This window comes from Macaca nemestrina, chromosome X (assembly GCF_043159975.1).
Source record: "Macaca nemestrina isolate mMacNem1 chromosome X, mMacNem.hap1, whole genome shotgun sequence".
NCBI lineage: Eukaryota > Metazoa > Chordata > Mammalia > Primates > Cercopithecidae > Macaca > Macaca nemestrina.
The window spans coordinates 54,487,633-54,507,328 of NC_092145.1; the positions used below are offsets into that span (position 1 = coordinate 54,487,633).

A 19,696-nucleotide genomic window follows, 5' to 3' on the forward strand; every position below is an offset into this window, starting at 1 on the left:
TTTGATAGGTTGTCAAATTCAGTTAGCTAATATTTTGTTGAGGATTTTTGCATTTATGTTCATCAAAGATATTGGTATGGAATTTTCTTTTTTTATTATGTCCTTTCCTGGTTTTGGTATTAGGGTAATACTGGGGTAGCATACTAAATTTTTATTTAATCTGTGTGAGCAGAAAACTTCCAGGTCAAATCAATAAAAGTCTAACCCAAATCATAAAAGCAGAGAATCATGGTCCCTCAATCAATTCTCAGACTTGAGCCAGTTTACAAACCCAGAATCCCTTGAATGAAGGGGAGGCTGGGTCTCCTCAAGGAAAAACCCTGGTACACTACTGAAAATGTATACTGGTGGGGTTTTTTTTGTTTTTGTTTTGTTTTGTTTTTTTAAACTTTTTATTTGCATATTTAAAAAATTGTGCATTCTGATAATTAAAATCATTTGAACAACAACAAAAAAATGGCACTCTGATTAAACTGCATTACAGCCTGCAGGACACCTTGGACCAGCTTGGTTTTACTCTAGATTTCACTGTCGTCCCAACCCTACTTCTTCCACCCCACTTCTTCCTTCACCAACATGCAAGTTCTTTCCTTCCCTGCCAGCCAGATAGACAGATGGGAAAGGCAGGCGTGGCCTTCGTTGTCAGTAGTTCTTTGATGTGAAAGGGGCAGCACAGTCATTTAAACTTGATCCAACTTCTTTGCATCTTACAAAGTTAAACAGCTAAAAGAAGTAAAATAAGAAGGCAATGCTTGTGGAATGTACAGTGCATATTGGCGGCACACGCCTCATTACGATTCGCCTGCTTGCTTCTCCTGTTCAATCGTTTCTTTGGAAGGCAGTGGATTTTTCTCTTGCATCTCTGTCTTCTTCAGTTTCGACTTATCGAATTTCTCGATCTCAGTCATATCGGGTTTGTCAAACATGGTTGCGGAGGAAAAGCGGAGCGAGGCGCACAAAAACGAGCGAAGTCTGGTCTGCGCAGTGGCCACTACCGAGTTGTCCGAAAATGTATACTGTTAATCTTTGTCCCAGCCTCCTCCAAGGGGATCTGTGGCCTTTTACAGGAGTAACTGTGCATTGGAGGGAAAAATCAGATCTTTCAGGGAGTACTTGTTCTAAACTGACATTGATTCCAGGAGACCTGGAACATCACTATGTCCATACACTCAGAGTAGGAGCTTATGGAGGTCAGGTTACCAATGGAGTTTTAGCTTAAGTCCAACTTACAGTGGGTTCACTGGGACCCCAAATGCATCCTGCAGTTATTTCCCTAGTTCCAAGGTGCATAATTGGAATTGACATACTTAGCAGCTGGCAGAATTCCCACAATGGTTCCCTTACTATGGAGAGTGGGATATTATGGTGGGAAAGGTCAAATGGAAGCCATTAGAGGCATTCTACTTAGGAAAATAGTAAATCAAATGCAATACTTCATTTCTGGGGGAATTGCAGAAATTAGTACCACCATCAAGTACTTGAAAGATGCAAAGGTGGTGATTCCTACCACATACCTACTCAACTCTCCTATTTGGCCTGTGTAGAAGACAGATAGATCTTGGAGAATGACAGTGGATTATTGTAAGCTTAATCAAGTGATGACTCCAATTGCAGCTGATGTACCAGATGTGGTTTCATTGCTTGAGCAAATTAACACATCTTCTGGTACCTGGTATGCAGCTATTGACCTGGCAAATGCCCTTTTCTGCATCCCTATCCATAAGGCCCATCAGAAGCAGTTTGCTTTCGGCTGAAAAGGCCAGTAATACACCTTCACTGTTCTGCCTGTGAAGGGGTATATCAGCCCTCTAGCCCTATGTCATAACTTAGTTTGCAGATATCTTGATCAGTTGACAGAGGAAGAGAAGACTTGGGCCTGGTTTAGATAGTTCTTCATGATATGAAGGCTCCACCAGAAAGTGGACAGCTACAGCACTACAGCCCCTTTCTGGGACATCCCTAAAGAACTATGGTGAAGGAAAATCCTCCTGGTGGACAGAATACCAAGTAGTACACCTGGCTTTTCACTTTGCTTGAAAAGAGAAAGAACCAGACATGTAATTATAGACCAATTCATGGAACGTGGCCAGTGGATTGGCTACATAGTCAGGGATTTGGAAGGAACATGATTGGGAAACTGATGACAAAGAAATACGGGGAAGAGGTATGTGGATGGACATCTGAACTAGCAAAAACTGTGAAGATATTTGTGCCTCTAGATGCATCCATGTTGCTGCAAACGGTACCATTTTGTTCTTTTTTAATTGCTGTGTGGTATGGAATGGCCTTTTGCAGACACAGTTACAGTAGCAGGTAGATGACAGTACTTTGCAGGGCTGGGCAAGGTTTTTCTGCTCTTAATCAGTGTCTAATATACAGTACTGTATCTCCCGTAATTATGATGCACAGGTCCAGGAATCAAGAGGTGGACATGGGAATGACACCACTTATCATTACCTGTAGTGACCCACAAGCAAAATTTTTGCTTCTTGTTCCTATGACTTTATGCTCTGCTGGCCTGGAGGTCTTAGTTCCAGAGGGAGAAATGCTTCCACCAGGAGACATAACAATGATTCCACTGAACTGGAAATTAAAACTGCCACCTGGCCACTTCGGGCCCTCATAACTCTGAGTCAACAGGCTAAGAAGAGAGTTATGGTGTTAGCTGGGGTGACTGATCCAGACTACCAAGGGGAAATTGGATTAGTTCTCTACAAAGGAGGTAAGAAAGAGTATGTTTAGAATACAAGGGATCCCTTAGGGCATCTTAGTGTTAGCATGCCTTCTGGCTGAGGTTAAGGGGAAACTGCAACAACCCAATTCAGGTAGGAGCACAAATGACCCACACCCTTCAAATAAATGTTTGGGTCACCATGCCAATTAAAGAACCACAACCAACTAAGGTGCTTTTTGAAGGCAAAGGGAATATAGAATGGGAGTAGAACATAGTTATAAATACCAGCTACGACCACAAGACCAGTTACAGAAACACAGATTATAATTGTCATGAGTATTTCCTCCCTATTTTGTTAAGAATACATTTGTGGCTATATATGCACATGCAGACGGTCCCCGACTTGTGATGTTTGACAGTGATGTGAAAGCAATATGCAGTTAGTAGAAACTGTACTTCAAATTTTGAATTTTAATCTTTTTCCAGGCTAACAATATGCAGTATAGTACTCTCCTGCGATGCTCGACTATGGCAGCTCCCAGTCAGCCATGAGATCATGAGGGTAAACAACCAAAATTTTATAGTAGACTGTGTTGACAACATTACTTGGATATTGTGTTTTGTGTTTTCACATCTTATTGTGTCTACAAAATGCCCAATTGTGTACAACACTTTTGTGTACAACACTTTATTATAAAACAGGCTTTGTGTTACATGATTTTGCCCAACTATAGGCTAGTGTAAGTGTTCTGAGCACATTTAAAGTAGGCTAGGCTAAACTATGATTTTGCTAGATTCTGTGTATTAAATGTATTTTTGACCCATGATATTTTCAATGTACAATGGGTTTACCAGAGTGTAAACCCATGGTAAGTCAAGCAGTATCTGTACCAGTATAGACTCATTGTTTCTTATTTTATTCAATAACGTGTTACTATCATTAGTCTGATCCTCAAATTGTCACTAATTTGCCCAATGGAAGTCACTTTAAGCTGGTTTATATGTTCTTTTGACATGCCTTCAGTCATTCTTGAGCACTTCCTTGCTTTCTAGCTCAAAGGGGTGTTCCAGGCTCATCTTATCATTTTCTGTCCCAGCTCTGTAATCAGTCATTTCTCCAAGGACCTCTGGCTTCTTTTAGCCAAGAATGGTATTTAGAAACTGGGATCTGGTATGCTAAATGTGATTGTTGCTATTGGGATGTCATTAATCCCAGGCTATCTCAGCAGATAGAGCTAGGACATATATATACGTGTGTGTGTGTGTGTATACATCTATCTATCTGTCTATCTAGCTATATTATTATTATCATTATTTATTTATTTATTTTTTAGACAGAGTCTGGCTCTGTCGTCCAGGCTGGAGTGCAGTGGCATGATCTCGGCTCACTGCAAGCTCCGCCTCCTGGGTTCACGCCATTCTCCTGCCTCAGCCTCCCCATCAGCTGGGACTACAGGTGCCCCCCCACCATGCCCGGCTAATTTTTTTGTATTTTCAGTAGAGACAGAGTTTCACTGTGTTAGCCAGGATGGTCTCGACCTCCTGACCTTGTGATCTGGCCACCTCGGCCTCCCAAAGTGCTGGGATTACAGGCGTGAGCCACTGCGCCTGACCTACATCTATATTTTTATATTTAAAATTACAAGTTCTAATTGGACCTCTGACTCCAATCGGATACCATAAGGTTTATTTTATTATTTTTCCCTTACCATATTGGTAACTCCCTTCTCTGACAGTGAGAAACATGACTTCAGTTATCCTTAATGATTTTATTACACCCCTCCCTCTATGTAGTTAATCTATGTCTTTACCACCCCTTCCCCTATGAAGATATCTCCTAACCCCACTTTGGCTTTGACACCTGATTGCCAGGCCACTACTGGGCATGGATGCCTTCCTCACCCTTCTTGGCTACTGGTGTGCCATACCAGGATACTGTTTTTGGTGAGGATTCTCATTCTGTCCTACTCAGTCTGTGATGTTGTACACCGCCCATCCCCACCCCACCTCACCTCCACTGTGTGGATATACTCTTGACTGCACTGCGGGTTTTGATACCCCACGCCAGGCCATCTCTCTCCAGGGATGCCCTCCTTACCCTGCTCTTCCTCAGGCTCTGACCCCTCAATGACAGGCTGCCCCTCTTCCCACATGGATGCTTTTCTTACACTGTTTGCGCTCTGATGCCCCACACCAGGGAGCCTCTCACCTGGGCTCTTACACCCTGCACCAGGAAGTCTCTCCCCTTCATGAATGGGTATCCATGGATGGGAGAGTGAGAAGGGTTTCTCACTCTCCTTGGACTCTGTCACCCCATTCCAGGTCTTACCCTTGCATGTATGCCTTCTTCACCCTGCTCAGGTTCTGACACCCTGCTTTAGAGTGCCACCTCATTTCACTGAGGTACTCTTCACCTGGCACAGAATCTGTTGCCCTGTATGAGTCTGCCTGCCTTCACAGACACCCTTCTCATTCCACTTGGACTCTGATACTGCATGCCCGGTTGCATCTCTGTGTGAATGCCTTCCTCACTCTGCTCAGCGCTGACTTTGCATGCTGGGTTGTGCTCCACTATGGACACTCTTTTAACCTCACTTAGGCTTTGAAATACCCTGTTCTGGGTGGGGAACATCACACCCCGGGGCCTGTCAGAGGGTGGGGGATGGGGAGGGATAGCATTAGGAGAAATACCTAATGTAAATGATGAGTTAATGGGTGCGGCACACCAACATGGCACATGTATAACTATGTAACGAACCTGCACGTTGTGCACATGTACCCTAGAACTTAAAGTATAATTTTTAAAAAAGAGAGAGGAAAAAAAAAGAAGCACCCTGTTCCATTCTTGAAGGATGCCTTCCTCACTCTGCTTGGGCTCTTGATTCTCCACATCAGGCATTCCCCTTTAACCCATGTGGATGCTTTCCTCACCATCTTCAGACTCTAAAGCCACCTCTTCTTAGGGATGTCCTTCTCCCTCTGCTCTGGCTGTGACTCCTCATGCTGGACTGTCCAGTAGTGTGGACACTCTCCTAATCCTACTTGAGTGCTATAACCCCAAGCCAGGCGACCCCTCTTCATGAAGTTCCTCCTTTCCCTGTTTGGGCTTCGCCACTCCATTCAGGCTGTTCCTATGTGTGATGCCCTCCATACATGCATGGGTGCCCTCATACTCTGCTTAAGCTCCATAACCCTATACAACACCTTTCTACTCTACTCAGACTTAACATTCTGCCCTTCAGATGCCTCCATTGCTCTGCCTCCACCTAATGGCTTTCAGACGAAATTTCCCAGGAATGAGAGGAAAGAGGAAAGACATTGATGCCTTTTTCTAAATGCCTTGGTGAAGGAAGTGTCCTCTGTGTGTTTCCAGGAGGCATGGCTAGGGGGATAGCTAAACAGTTTGTACATAGATCCATTTCATTATATCCATTACCCTGAACCTTTGGACTCCGTATTCCATAGGACATCAGAGAAGTTCAGGCATTTAAACTTCAATAACTGCAGGCCATCCCTGGGTCCAGGTTTTAATTAGCCAATTTAACATACCATTACAACATATCTTAGTGCTTGAACTTTAAATTTTGAATTCTGGATGAATACACCTGTGCTGAAGAATTCACCTCTATCAAGTCTTATATTTCTTCCTCCTTGGTCTCACTCATACCCTTAGAACTCACTTCTGAACATGCTTCCTGTGCTTCAGTCAATACAGACTGGTGAGGTCTTAGGACTCTTTTGGGATAAAAGCTGTCTTTCTTGGGCCAGACCTTGTTCTTTTGTAATTCATGCTTTTGTTGAGTCTAACTCTCTATATGGACTTGAAGCAGATGAGAGTGTGGATCCAGAAGAGGCTCAACACAAGCTTGCCTGGTAACTGCCCTATGGGTGTTTATTTAAGATATTATGCTGAGGAGGGCTGATTCCCTGTGTGTAGGGAGAGGGAGATGAGGGAATTCATTCCCCGTTTCAGCAATTGGATACTGTAACAGCTATGCATATTTTATGTTAATCAACTATTTCTTTTTCTCACTCCCCTCTTCTTGCTTCCTTGATGAACAGTCTGATGGTGACTAATATTATAATTTAGGTTCCAGATAGGAATGTAATTAAATCAACACAGCCCCAGATGATACAGTAGCTCATAGAATTTTGTGTCTCCTCTGTATTATAGATGAGAGTTCTTCCTTTGAACCAAGGACAAGAATGGCTCCTGAGTGACAAAACTGTGGGGAAAATAGGATACCCTCACGCAAAAGAATGAAAATGGACCCTTATCATACACTATACACAAAAATCAACTCAAAATGGATTAAAGAATTAAACATAAAACCCAAAACTGTACAACTCCTAGAAGAAAATACAGAGAAAAAGGTTTTTTGATGTTCATCTTGGCAACAATTTCTTGACAAGACACCAAGGACACAGACAACAAAGGCAAAAATAAACAAGTGGGACTACATCAAACTAAAAAGCTTCTGCACAGCAAAGGAAACAAGCAGGAGTGAAAAGGAGGAAAATATTTGCCAACCATACATCTGATAAGGGGTTAATATCTAAAATATATAAGGGACTCATACAACTCAATACCAAAAACAACCTAATTAGAAAATGGGTAAAGGAACTAAATAGATGTTTATTAAAGGAAGACATACAAATGGCCAACTGATATATGAAAAGGTGCTCAATATTACCAATCATCAGGGAAATGCAAATCAAAACCACAATGAGATATCACCTCACACCTGTTAGGATGAGTATTATAAAACACCGAAAGATAATGTATTGCTGGGTGCAGTGGCTCACATCTGTAATCCCAGCACTTCAGGAGGCTGAGGCAGACCGATCACTTGAGGTCAGGAGTTTGAGACCAGCCTGGCCAACATGGTGAAACCCCATCTCTACAAAAATACAAAAATTAGCTGGTCATGGTGACACGTGCCTGTAGTCCCAGCTACTTGTGAGGCTGAGGTGGGAGAACCTCTTCAACTTGGGAGGCAGAGGTTATAGTGAGCCGAGATTGCGCCACTGCACTCCAGCCTGGGCAAGAGAGCGAGACTCTATCTCAAAACAAAACAAAACAAAAACAAACAAACGAAACAAAAACGAGTGTTGGTGAGGATGTAGAGAAAAGGGAACCTTTGAACGCTGTTAATGGAAATGTAAATTGGTACAGATACTATAGAAAATAGTATGAAATTTCCTTAAAAATTAAAAACAGAACTACCAGATGATCCAGAAATCCCACTTCTGGGTATATAGCCAAAGGAACTGAAATCAGGATCTGGAAGGGATCTGCACTCCCATGTTCATTGCATTGCAGCATTATTCACAATAGACAAGACATGGAAGCAACTTAAATGTCCGTGGATGGACAAACGAATAAAGAAAACGTGGTATAGTGGTCTCTCCCTCATCTTCAGGAGATAACTTTACAGGACCCCCAGTGGATCTCTGAAACTGTAGATAGTACCAAACCCTCTATATGCTATGTTTTTTCCTATACATACATGCCTATGATAAAGTTTAACTTATAAATTAGGCACAATAAGGGATTAACAACAACAATAATAAATAGAACCATTATAATAATATATTGTAATAAAAGTTATGTGACTGTGGTCTCTCTCACAAAATATCTTATTGTACTGTACTCATGTGGCAGCAGTTTCTTCATTGGCAGACACAGCCTCTCCAGTAATTTCTATATTTTCAGTCCAAACCTATTCCTGAATCTGTATAACTATCCCTTACTTACAGTAAATGGCTTGCTCATTTCAGGGAATTTCTTGCTAAGTCTTTCTATATAGACTCAATGCTTTCTGGAGCAATACATTGCTGCCAGTCAGAATATGTTTCTTTTTTCTTTATTTCTTTTTCCTTTTTTTTTTTTTTTTTTTGAGGTGGAGTCTCCCTTTGTCTCCCAGGCTGGAATGCAGTGGCATGATCTTGGCTCACTGCAACCTCCGCCTCCTGGTTCAAGTGATTCTCCTGCCTCAGCCTCCCGAGTAACTGGGATTACAGACGCCCGCCACCACGCCCAGCTAATTTTTGTGTTTTTAATAGAGTTTGGGTCTCACCATGTTGCCCAGGTTGGTATTGAACTCCTGAGCGCAGGTGATCCGCCCGCCTAGGCCCCCCAAGGTGCTGGGATTACAGACGTGAGCCACTGTGCCTGGCCAGGACATGTTTCTATTGATGTCTTCTACCCACAAATTTGATGCCTTTTCCACCTTAACTAAGCATTTGACATGCACTGTGGCCATCACTTTTACAGTTTGAGGTGCTACAGCAAAACTAGCACGAATTTCTGTTTCCTTCTTCACAGTTTCTGGATAGAAGATTCGTTCTTACTATAGATGTTAGCAGCCTCAGCATATGATTTTTTTTTCCTTATTAAGTCAGGAACTTTCACCTTTTCATTTAAAGCAAACACTTTACAACTTCTCTTTGGCATATCTGAATTGCCAGCATCCCTATGCTTGTGCTTTGGGGCCATTATTAAGCAAAACAAGGGTTCCTTTAACACAAGCACTGTGATATTGACACTGTTGATCTGATAACCTAGGTGGCTCCTAAGTGACTCACGGGTGGAGAGCATATACAGTGTGGATACACTGGACAAAGAGATGATTCATATCCCAGGTGGGACTGAGGGGGACAGTGTGAGATCTTATACTACTATGAATGACACAAAACGTGAAACTTATGAATTGTTTATTTCTGAAATTTTTCATTTAATATTTTAGGACAGCAGTTAACCAGGGATAACTGAAACTGTGGAAAGTAAAACCACAGATAAGGGGGGACTACTGTATATACATAAAATGGAATATTATTCAGCCTTTAAAAAGAGTGGGATTCTACCACTTGTAACACATGGATGAACCTGGAGGACATTATACTAAGTAAAATGGTCTAGACATAGAGGAACAAATACTACATGATACCACTTATGTGGAATCTAAAATAGTCAAACTCATAGAAGCAGAGAGTCAAATAGTGGTTGTTGGGGGCTAGGGAGAGGAGGAAATGGGAAGGTATTAGGAAATGGGAAGGCTTTAGTTATGCAAGATGAGTAAGTCCTAGACATTTCCTGTGCAGCATGGTGCCTACAGTTAACAATACTGCATTATATACTTAAAAATTTGCTAAGAGAGTAGATCTTATGTTGTGTTCTTATAAAAAATAATAAATGAAGAGAGTAGGAGGAACTTTTGGAGGTGATGGATGTGTTTATGACATAGATTGTGGTTATTTTTTCACGTGTGCATACTTTTCTCCAAACTCTTCAAGTTGTAGACATTAAATATGTATAATTTTTATGTCAATTATTCCACAATAAAGTGGTTTTTCAAATAAAAGGAGTAGACTGCTAGATGGTCTTTATCTCCTACCTTCACCAATTTTTTACTCTTCCTAGTCCCTCTTTATGTCTTAGAAGGTTTACTCCTATGGACTGCATATTCTTGGTTCCCTTGACTTGGCTTGCATTGGGTTTGGTAAAGGGGTAAAAATAATAGGAGATCAGAGAGTGAAGGAGCGAGGCATCAGGAATATTTCTTCCCTACTCTCTCCACTGTGCACTGCATCCCTGGCAGTAGCTGCATTTCTGCACAACTAGAGTACCCACTGGACAACTCCTCCTCCATAGACCCAGCACTTACTGGGCTCTGATAACTTTGTTTCTTTGCTTATCCTTTGGCTGTAGGGGTAGTAACAGTCTCCCACTCAAACCTCACTATCCCTTGTTTCTTCTGTAACAAGGTCTATAACCCTGACCACTTCCTATAAGTAGTTTTTCACAAATTCTCTTCATTTGAGCCATTTGGAGTGAATTACTTTTCTGCTGAGGCCCCACTGATAACATGTGTTCATATCTTCATCCTTTGCCTTATTTCCATGATTTTAAAGAAAAATAATGCTGGAAGTGAAACTCCCCACTTGGGTGTTTTTCTGTACACTTTCAGGGCTGTTCTACAGTGCTTGGAGATAGAGCACTGGGGAAATAACAAATGATTCATTTGCGAAGCTTACCTTTTTAAAAGAAGAAAATTCAAAAACCTACACAAGTAATACATGATCAAAACAGAAAATTTAGGAAACCACAAAGAGAAAAACAAAAATTTTCAGTAATCCCACTCCACAGAAATAATCACTGTTAATATTTTGATGGATATCTTTTTAAAACTACGCATATTGAACTTGTATGCTTCTTTTAAAAACACACAGTTCCTGAGGCAGTGCCAGCCTGAATTCTTGGGCTTTTGGAATTACCATAACTGCCCAATCTGTGGTAGTGTGGACAAAGCAGGAGCAACTGAAGAAAACAGAAGCACCATGGAGGAGGAAACAGACCTGGGGAGGTTTCACAGATCAGTCCCCTTCTGGACTGTCATAATTGATGCACTGGATGGACCCCACCCACACTAAGTCCTGCTATACTGGGTTGGGCTTGTGTGCTCTCTGGGAGGGGCGCCTTCTCCAGTTCTCACATTCAGAGGAATCTATGCCAGAAGCATGAGTAAATAAGTCACAGTTGCACAGCTGGCTGCCCTGCACAAAGCTCCTTTGGAATACATGGAAACCTCTAGAGCCTGAGGCAGTTCAGAGAGAGAAGTAAAGAACCAATTAATTCTCCACCAGCCCTGAAAAGGTTAATCCCAAATTGACTGTGGAATACAAATGTGTCCCCACAGGGCAGAATCTAATCTTATTTTGGGTAATAACTTCAATCTTCTGAATTCGAGCTTATTTGCTAGATGCCAAGGTCATTTTGTTTTCCTTCAGAATCTGAAGAGCCAAAAATGCCTGTTATTTGATTCCTGTGTCTCCTCAAAAGAAATGACACTATTATGTACGTGTAGAACATCTTGTCCTCTGTATTTGCTTTTCCACTGCCCGGTGTTATGCTGACCCCAAATAACCAACTCTTTTGTCATGATGTTTATAAACTAGGCTGGGAAAATAGCCTCCAGAGAGAAGGAATTTGTACAGAAGAGACATAGAGAGTGGAGGCTACTCTACGCTGGCTGATTTGGTGTCAATGCATAGTCTTTCTTCCTAGGGGCCTCCTATATTATTATTTATTTCACTACTTCACAGCAATTGAAGCATCAACTGTCTACCAGTTCCCCTTTCTGGACAGTTAGCAGTAGCAACAGAAGGATGGAATTTGGACACTCTTCTTCTTGCTCGTTCTTTCTATTCTTTTTCAAGACCATGGTTTTCACTTTTAAAATATCCTGTTTGTGAGTCTGTGTTTTTGAAGATCTAACAAAAGAGATAACAACGTGAAAAATTTGTCAAAAAACAATCATAGGACTTGGAGCACAGAGGAACCCAATCTTTTTATTTTTTTTAAAGAAAATACTAATTTTCACTTTAACTCTGCTTGTCAAATACTTTTCTTTTGGAAATCTTGTTGTACCTTTTCAGTTCACGCTGAGGTGAGATAGTTGTACATTTACTGAGCTTCAAATAGAAAGGTATCTGGGCAGGGTGAACTCTCAGTAAACTTGTTTGTTTGCTTAAAATGAGTGCCAGGGCTTGACAGATTTGCAGAAGCTCCGTAGTAACTGCCTTCACATCAGATTGCAGTTTATTTGTGTCAAGCCTCATTCTTACATACCTTTGGATACACGGTAAGAACAGTTTTAAGATTGTCAAGTAAGAGTGCAAGAAGAATCATAAAGAAAATTTTAGGAAAAGGAAGCAGGGATTAAACCCAGCTGAAGCGATTTGCAGATAGCTCTTCCTTGTAAGTCTGAAGAGAGAAATTTTGAGCTGCATTATGAAAAATGGAATGGCAATAGCAAGGTAGTGGAGATGTGACCTCAAGATCCTTGAAGATGAAGCTTGTGATATAAGAGTAGATACAAGCAGAGTGGGTGGAAAGGCTATCTTTTAATGCAAATTATAGTGTGCAATGTTCTGGTTATATGCTGCATCAGCCTAAGCTGCCCTTTGCATTGAGGCAGCTGTTGACAATTGAGTAATTGAGACATTATAAGATATGTACACTCCTATTACAATGACCACCATTCCTGTGAAGCATTATGAATGGTGCTAGAACAGTCTTTGATGGTCTTCCTAACAACAACAGAAAAGTTGCACAGTCCATGTTTTTCTCTGAATCTGGCCAAAGCAATAGTTACTCCTGATAAGGGAAAGCTAGCTTAGTAGTGCTGTAACTGGTTACAGTAGAAGAATTCCTGTGATTGCATTGAGACCATGTCCCACTTCACACAATGGGAGTAAAAGATTACTGAGCGGCACCCCAAAAGGATAGAGGGGGTGGCAGCACTTTCGGAAAGAGAAAAGAAGACTGAATCCTAGGGGCCTTTGGCTGGGGAGTCTTGGCCTGAAAAGGGACCCCGAAGTTGCATATTAGATAGGCCTATATGTGACTGGGCGCGGTGGCTCACGCCTGTAAACCCAGCACTTTGGGAGGCCGAGGCGGGTGGATCACGAGGTCAGGAATTCGAGACCAGTCTGGCCAACATGGTGAAACCCCGTCTTTACGAAAAATACAAAAGTTAGTCGGGCGCGGTAGCGGGTGCCTGTAATCTCAGCTACTCGGGAGGCTGAGGCAGGTGAATTGTTTGAACCCAGAGGGTGGAGTTTGCTGTGGGCCGAGATCGCGCCACTGCACTATAGTCCGGGCGACAGAGTAAGACTCCATCTGAGAAAAAAAAGAAAAAAGAAAGAAAGACCTATATGTTGGATATATCATATTTATCATAGTCTATTATTATCATAATAAAACATAATTTTGCAGATGAGAAACCAAGGAATAGTGAGATAATTGCCACAGTCATTTTTTCAAAAACAAAACAAAACAAACAAACAACTGAACAAGTTCACATGTTCTGATTCTCAGCCCAGGCAAGATCCTATTGAACTACAGTGCCCCTAGATGGAAATATACCAAAGGGAGATGCGTCCTACTCAAGTGTGGAGACTCAAACAAAGGGTTAACTGGACTTGCAGTGAATGCCAAACTGCTTTTTTTTTTTTTAAGTTTGACAGCACAAACAAAATGTTGCAAGCATTAGAAAATATTTTAATTTTTTTGTGCCTTGAACACTAAATCATCCTTGCATGGTATGATAGAAAGACATTGGATTTAAGTCCCTGTTTCTTCATTTAGCATTAATGTGTTACCTAACTTCTCTGAGCCAGTTTTCTCATCTGTAAAGTGGAGATAATAATACTGCCTAATTTTATAGTGTTAGTGTGATGATTAAAAGAGATGATACATTATAGAAATAGCTCAACAAATAATTATTTTCCTCTTTTTTTCCACTTGTACAGGAGTTTGTCTAGTGTGCTTAGCTTGAGTCATAAAAGTGGCTTTAAAGTGTTCTCTGAATTTAAAGCCCTATCTTACAAATGGCCCATCTCTCTGTAAGTGAATGTTTTCCCAAATATGGGTTTTAGCATATGTACAAATGTGTTTTGCTCCTCAGCAAGACCAAATGAAACCCCAGCCCACAAGAATTTTATCTTTATGACTCCTTCTTCCTCTTGTCATTATCTTGGACTCCGGAATGCAGGACTGAATTTCACAGGAAACGCTGTAATTCAGCACAAGAGAAACAAGGCTGAAAAGTACACCACAGCTAAGGGGCAAAATTTCTTAGCCTCAGAACTACTGAGCTTGGGGCCGGACACTTCTTTGTTGTGGGAAGCTGTCCTGTGCATTATAGGATGTTTAACAGCATCCTGGGCCTCCACCCACTAGATGCCAGTAGCACTTCTCCTTTTGGTTGTGACAACCAAAAGTGTCCCCAGACATTGCCAAATGTTCCCTGGGCAGGGGGAAACAATATTGTTTTTGGTGGAGAATAAACCCTAGGAGAAACAAATCAGCTAGTTGTTTGGCATACAAACGCCCTGTAGGGGTAGATAAATTGAATCTTTAGGAGTGACTGGGAATTCAAAGGGCAAGGGAGGGTGAAGGAAAGAAGAGTCTGGGCAGAAGAACAGTTGGTATTTTAAAAACAGAACCTATTTCATATGCAGGCCTTATGAATACAGAGGTTAATAACACATAGATCTTGCTCTCGAAGAGCTCATGTTTTAGTGGTAAAGGCAACCACTTGAAAAGACAATGCAAATACTGTGTAGTGAGTACTACGTCAGAAATATATAAAGAGTGTTATGGAACAATGGGAGCACAGGGGAGGGGCACCCACACTAGCGGGGTACAGGAAAGGCTTTCCAGAAGAGATCATATCTGAGTCAAAGAATAAGTAAGGCTTAGCCTGGAGAAGATAAAAGGAGGATGGAAGAGCCATGAGAGAACTTGGTGTTTAGAGGAAAGTGAAAATCATTCAGGTTGCCTAGAAACAGAATGGTCAAGACAAAGAGTGGTAGAATAGAAGCTTATAAGGCAGATAGGGAGCAGATCTTGAAAGTCTTTCAAAGCCATGTATAAGACTCAATTTTGAGAACCACCGAGAGCCATTGATTTTTTTCCATGATCCTATTTATTTGGATTTAGGGAAGTCTACTTTGGCAGTGGTGTGGAAAACAGACTGGAAGTAGGGTAACCAGTCAGGAGGCTGTTTGTGTAGTTCAGGTGAGAGATGATTATGGCCTGAGTTAAGGCAGTGACAGTAGGAAGGAATTCAAGATCTACTTAGGTGATGAGAACAATAGGATCTAGGGACTAGTTAGGTGTGGGAACAGTTTCTGGTTTGTGCTGCTAGGTAGATAGTAGTGCTATTCACTGGGATAGAAAACACTGGGGACAGAAAAGCTTTGTAAGGAAAATGAAGTTTAAGTTTGGAAAAGTTGAATTTGAGGTGATTGTGATCATTCAGGTGGGGATGGCTGGTAGCCATTAAACATACGAGTCTGAAGATCAGGAGAAAATGTAGGTTGGAGATACAAGATTGAGAGTCAGTACGGGGAAACTGAAGCCATTGGAATAGTTACCCTACTTCCAATCTGTTTTCCACACCACTGCCAAAGTGGCCTTCCCCAAATCCAAATCGGATCATGGAGAAACTCAATGGTTCTCGGTGGTTCTCAGAATTGAGTCTTATACATACATAACTTAGAAAGACTTTCATGACCTGCTCCCTGTCTATCTTACAAGCTTCTATTCTAAGATCATCCAAGGACAATGAGTATACTGAAGAGAGATGAGGGCCAAAGACATTCCCATGGCTTGCTTCTGTACTTTATTAGTGTCACCTCTTTTGAGAGGCTTTGCTTGACTAACGTATATAAAATATTACTGTATTCCTTTACTCTGATTTTTTGGGTAACGTTTCAATATCCCATATTATGTTATGTATTTAACCCACTTGCTTTTTGTTACTTTCAGATATTTACAATAGTTTAATCTGTAGGCACTTAAAAGTTCAGTCAAATCAAAACTTCCATCTCACACCCAGTTTAAAACTTCTCCTCCAGTCCCCAACCTCCAGTGCAGCTTGACTGGCAATCCTACAGATCTCTAGTCAGAAAAGTGTCTTGGTGTGTTCTTTCATTCTTCTTGCTCTACCTCCTCCCCTACTTGTTCTACTGCTTCTGTCTCCTCCAGGGCTTAGGGGTGGGGTGGGTAAGGAGAGGGGAGTCTTAAAGGGACAGTGAGAAGCTGAATTGACTGGTGCTGGTGTAATCTGGCTATGAATATCCTTTGTGATGTAGATGCCCAAATACTGCCTTTTCTTGTAGTGTGCTTTCGTGGTCTATTCAGGGACCTTCTCACTCCTCTTCCTGCTAGCAGGGATCTCTTCCCTACACCATTCCCTGATAAAAACAATGTACCATCTGACCGTCTTCCCCCTTGGCTGTTGCCCCCACAACTTTCTTTTCATGGGATCCTCATTTTTATGTGGGAGTTGCCAGCTATGCTCAAAAGAAACTACCTGGTCCGCAGCAAACATGGTTCCTTGGAAGTCTAGATCTCTTTCTTTGCTCTGCCATTACGAGCAATTTAAACCAGCCTTCCACCTTCAGATTTTAGGTAAAAGTCAAGTATAAGTTTCCATCTTTTCATAGTACTAGAGGACATATGTGAGGTCCTCTCGTGAACCCATCCTGTTTCAGTAGCAACAAAAGCTAAAACTTCTGTAGTGTAGCAAGCCTCCAGCCTGGGGGTAAGATGCCAGTCCCTCTTCGAAAGGCTTAATTAGGATCTTTTTTGCTTGTCTCGAGCAGGGGAACCATAGTGCTTTCTACTCCAATGAGTTCCCTTCAAAAAATCCTCTTTGTTGCTTCAATTAATCTCTAGAAATATCTTATAATAATTCTGGAGTTGAGTGGTGGGGATTAGTAATTGAAATACCAGTTTGGTTACCTCTTAGCAAGTCCTGTGGGAATCTGTCTAACACCCCTCTTTAGAATGTGTGACTATCCCTGGTATGTATGTCTTTAACTTTCAAGCCTCAGTCAAAACTTTGGGAAACAACAGAAAAAGTCCCATTTAACATCCTTTTCCAAATATATGTAGCAATATACACATAACCCCATATACATACAAATATACATCTTGTGTGTATGTGTGTATATGTATTATATATATATACACACACACACAGAGAGAAATATTATATATATATTTATTTATTTATTGCTGAGAAGCAAAATAGAGTACTAGTTAAGATTATGGAATCTGAAGTCACACTATCTGGCTTCAAATACTGAGTTAACCATTTGACCTCTCTGTGACTTAGTTTCCTTATCTGTAAGATGGGTGTAATAATAGTATCTGCACCATAGGATTTTTGTGAGGACTAAATGTGTGTGTGTGTGTGTGTGCATGTGTGCATGCATGTGTTTGTGTATCTTAGATTAGTACCTTAGAATAGTAGTAAGTGCTATATGCATTTGCTATTAGTGCTATTATTTTTCTCTGACTTATAAGTTGCATGTGTGCAAGACTTTACTGCTATACTTCTAACTCCTAAAAAACAGTGCATATAACAGGCACTAGTAAATGTAGTAAATGTTAGTTCTCTCAGATTTTTCATGAATAAATTGATATGACATTTAAGCCTTCAGTGTTAAGATATTGGCAGAAAAAGTGGAATCCAAAATATTAGGAAAGAAAGTCAGAGAGACAGGAGAACAAGGAGGTCATGATGTCCAGAAACCACAGGAGAGGAGATTTTAATAAGGCAGGCGTGGGCAATGGTGTCAAACATTGCTAGAGGATAAAAGGAAAATAAAACTAAAAAATTGTCATTGCCTTGTGTAACAAGCAGCCCCAATTTTTGCTTTCATGTTCTGGTAAATATTGGCTTTCTTTCCCTGAAAGATGCTTTTATTAAAATGAATTACCAACGAGAATAAATCTTTGAAAATAGGTCTTAAAAGTTTTCAGCCCTGCATTTCCAACCTCCAAAGAACAAACCAGCACGTACTTGGCATTAACCGTAAAGGACCTATCCTCAATACAACTTAGTACGTTTTCCCCTGACTTGGACTCTCCTCTTGAATCAAACCATAAAACCTGCTATTTATGTCTGCATACAACTCCATGAGAATTCCCCTCCTAAGGATGTCCTTCTCCTTTTCTCCTACTCACCTCTCTTTTCAAGAATATAAATAAACTATATAAAGAACTCTTATAACACAACAACAAAAAGACAACCTAATTAAAAATGGACAAGGGATCTGAATAGACATTTCTTCAAAGAAGATATACTAATGGCTAACAAGTACATGAAAAGTTGCTCAAAAGTATTAGTTATTAGGAAAATGCTAATCACAACCACAATGGGATACCAATTTCCACCCACAGGGATGTCTGTAATCGAAAAGACTGATAATAACAAGTGCTATTGAGAATGTGGAGACATTGGAACCCTCACATATTGCTGATGGGAAGGTAAAATGGTGCAGTCACTTTGGAAAGCAGTCTGGTGATCGCTCAAAAGGTTAAACATAGAGTTACCACATGATCCGCAGTTCCAATCCTAGGTAGATACACAAGCATTTTGAAAGCATATGATCACAAAAACAGCATGCATGAATGTTTATGGTAGCATTACTTGTAGTAGCCAAAACATGGAAAAATCTCAATTGTCCATCAACTTCTGAGTGGATAAACAAAATGTGGTGTTATATCCACATAGTGGAATATTATTTAGTCACAAAAGGATGAAAAATTATTTGAGTGATGTCACAAAATGATGGAGTAGGGAATTTCAAGGCTCCTCAAATGGCTGTAATTAGCTACTGGATAAAGTTCAAATTCTTTAACATGACTCACAAAGCCTCTGTTGTTCTAGTACCTACCTACCTGTTATGGATTGAGTTGTGTGCCCCCAAATTCATCTGTTGAACTTACAATCCCCAGTACTTAATAATGTATGCTAATTTGGAAATAAGGTCATAGCATATGTAATTAGCTAAGATGAGGTCATTAGGGCGGACCCTAATCCAACACGATTGGTATCCTCATAAGAAGGGGAAATTTGGACACAGAGACACATACACAAGAAGAATGCCATGTGAAGATCAGGACAGAGATTGGGATGATGCTTCTACAAGTCAAGAAATACCAGAGATTTCCAGCACAGCACCAGTAGCTAGGAGAGAGGCATGAAACAGATTTTCCTCACATCCCTTAGAAGGAACGAACCCTGCAGATAGCTCGATCTCAGATTTCTAGCCTCCAGAACTGTGAGAAAACAAGTTTGTGTTATTTATTCCCTTCAGTTTTTGGTACTTTCTTATAAATTAATACATCATCCTTTTAGCCTCATCTATCATCACTTTTTCCTTTCACCTTATGCTCCAGCAACTTCCTTGCACCCCCTTTGCACATATCCAGTGTTTCTAGCCCTTCTGTTTTTGCTTATGCTCTTCTTCTGCCTGGAATGCCTTTCTACCTTTTTGGTCTAGCTAATTCCTACTCATCCTTTAAGATTCAGAGAAGCAATTTCCTCTTCCAGGAACCCTTCACTGACCACTCTCCAATCAGGCTGATGTAAATGGCCTTCTGAGGCATTCTCCCATATCCTGAGCATCTCCCCAGCTTTGCACTTTCCACACTGT

At 41.0% G+C, this 19,696-nt stretch overlaps 1 protein-coding gene across 1 annotated transcript; it reads right to left on the reverse strand.

Annotated features, from left to right (window-relative positions):
• Positions 1-656: 656 nt before the first annotated feature.
• Positions 657-998, reverse strand: LOC139360605 (thymosin beta-4-like). Its single transcript, XM_071088372.1, has one exon. The coding sequence runs from the start codon at positions 924-926 to the stop codon at positions 792-794; it is 135 nt and encodes a 44-aa protein (XP_070944473.1). The 5' UTR covers positions 927-998; the 3' UTR covers positions 657-791.
• Positions 999-19,696: the final 18,698 nt, after the last annotated feature.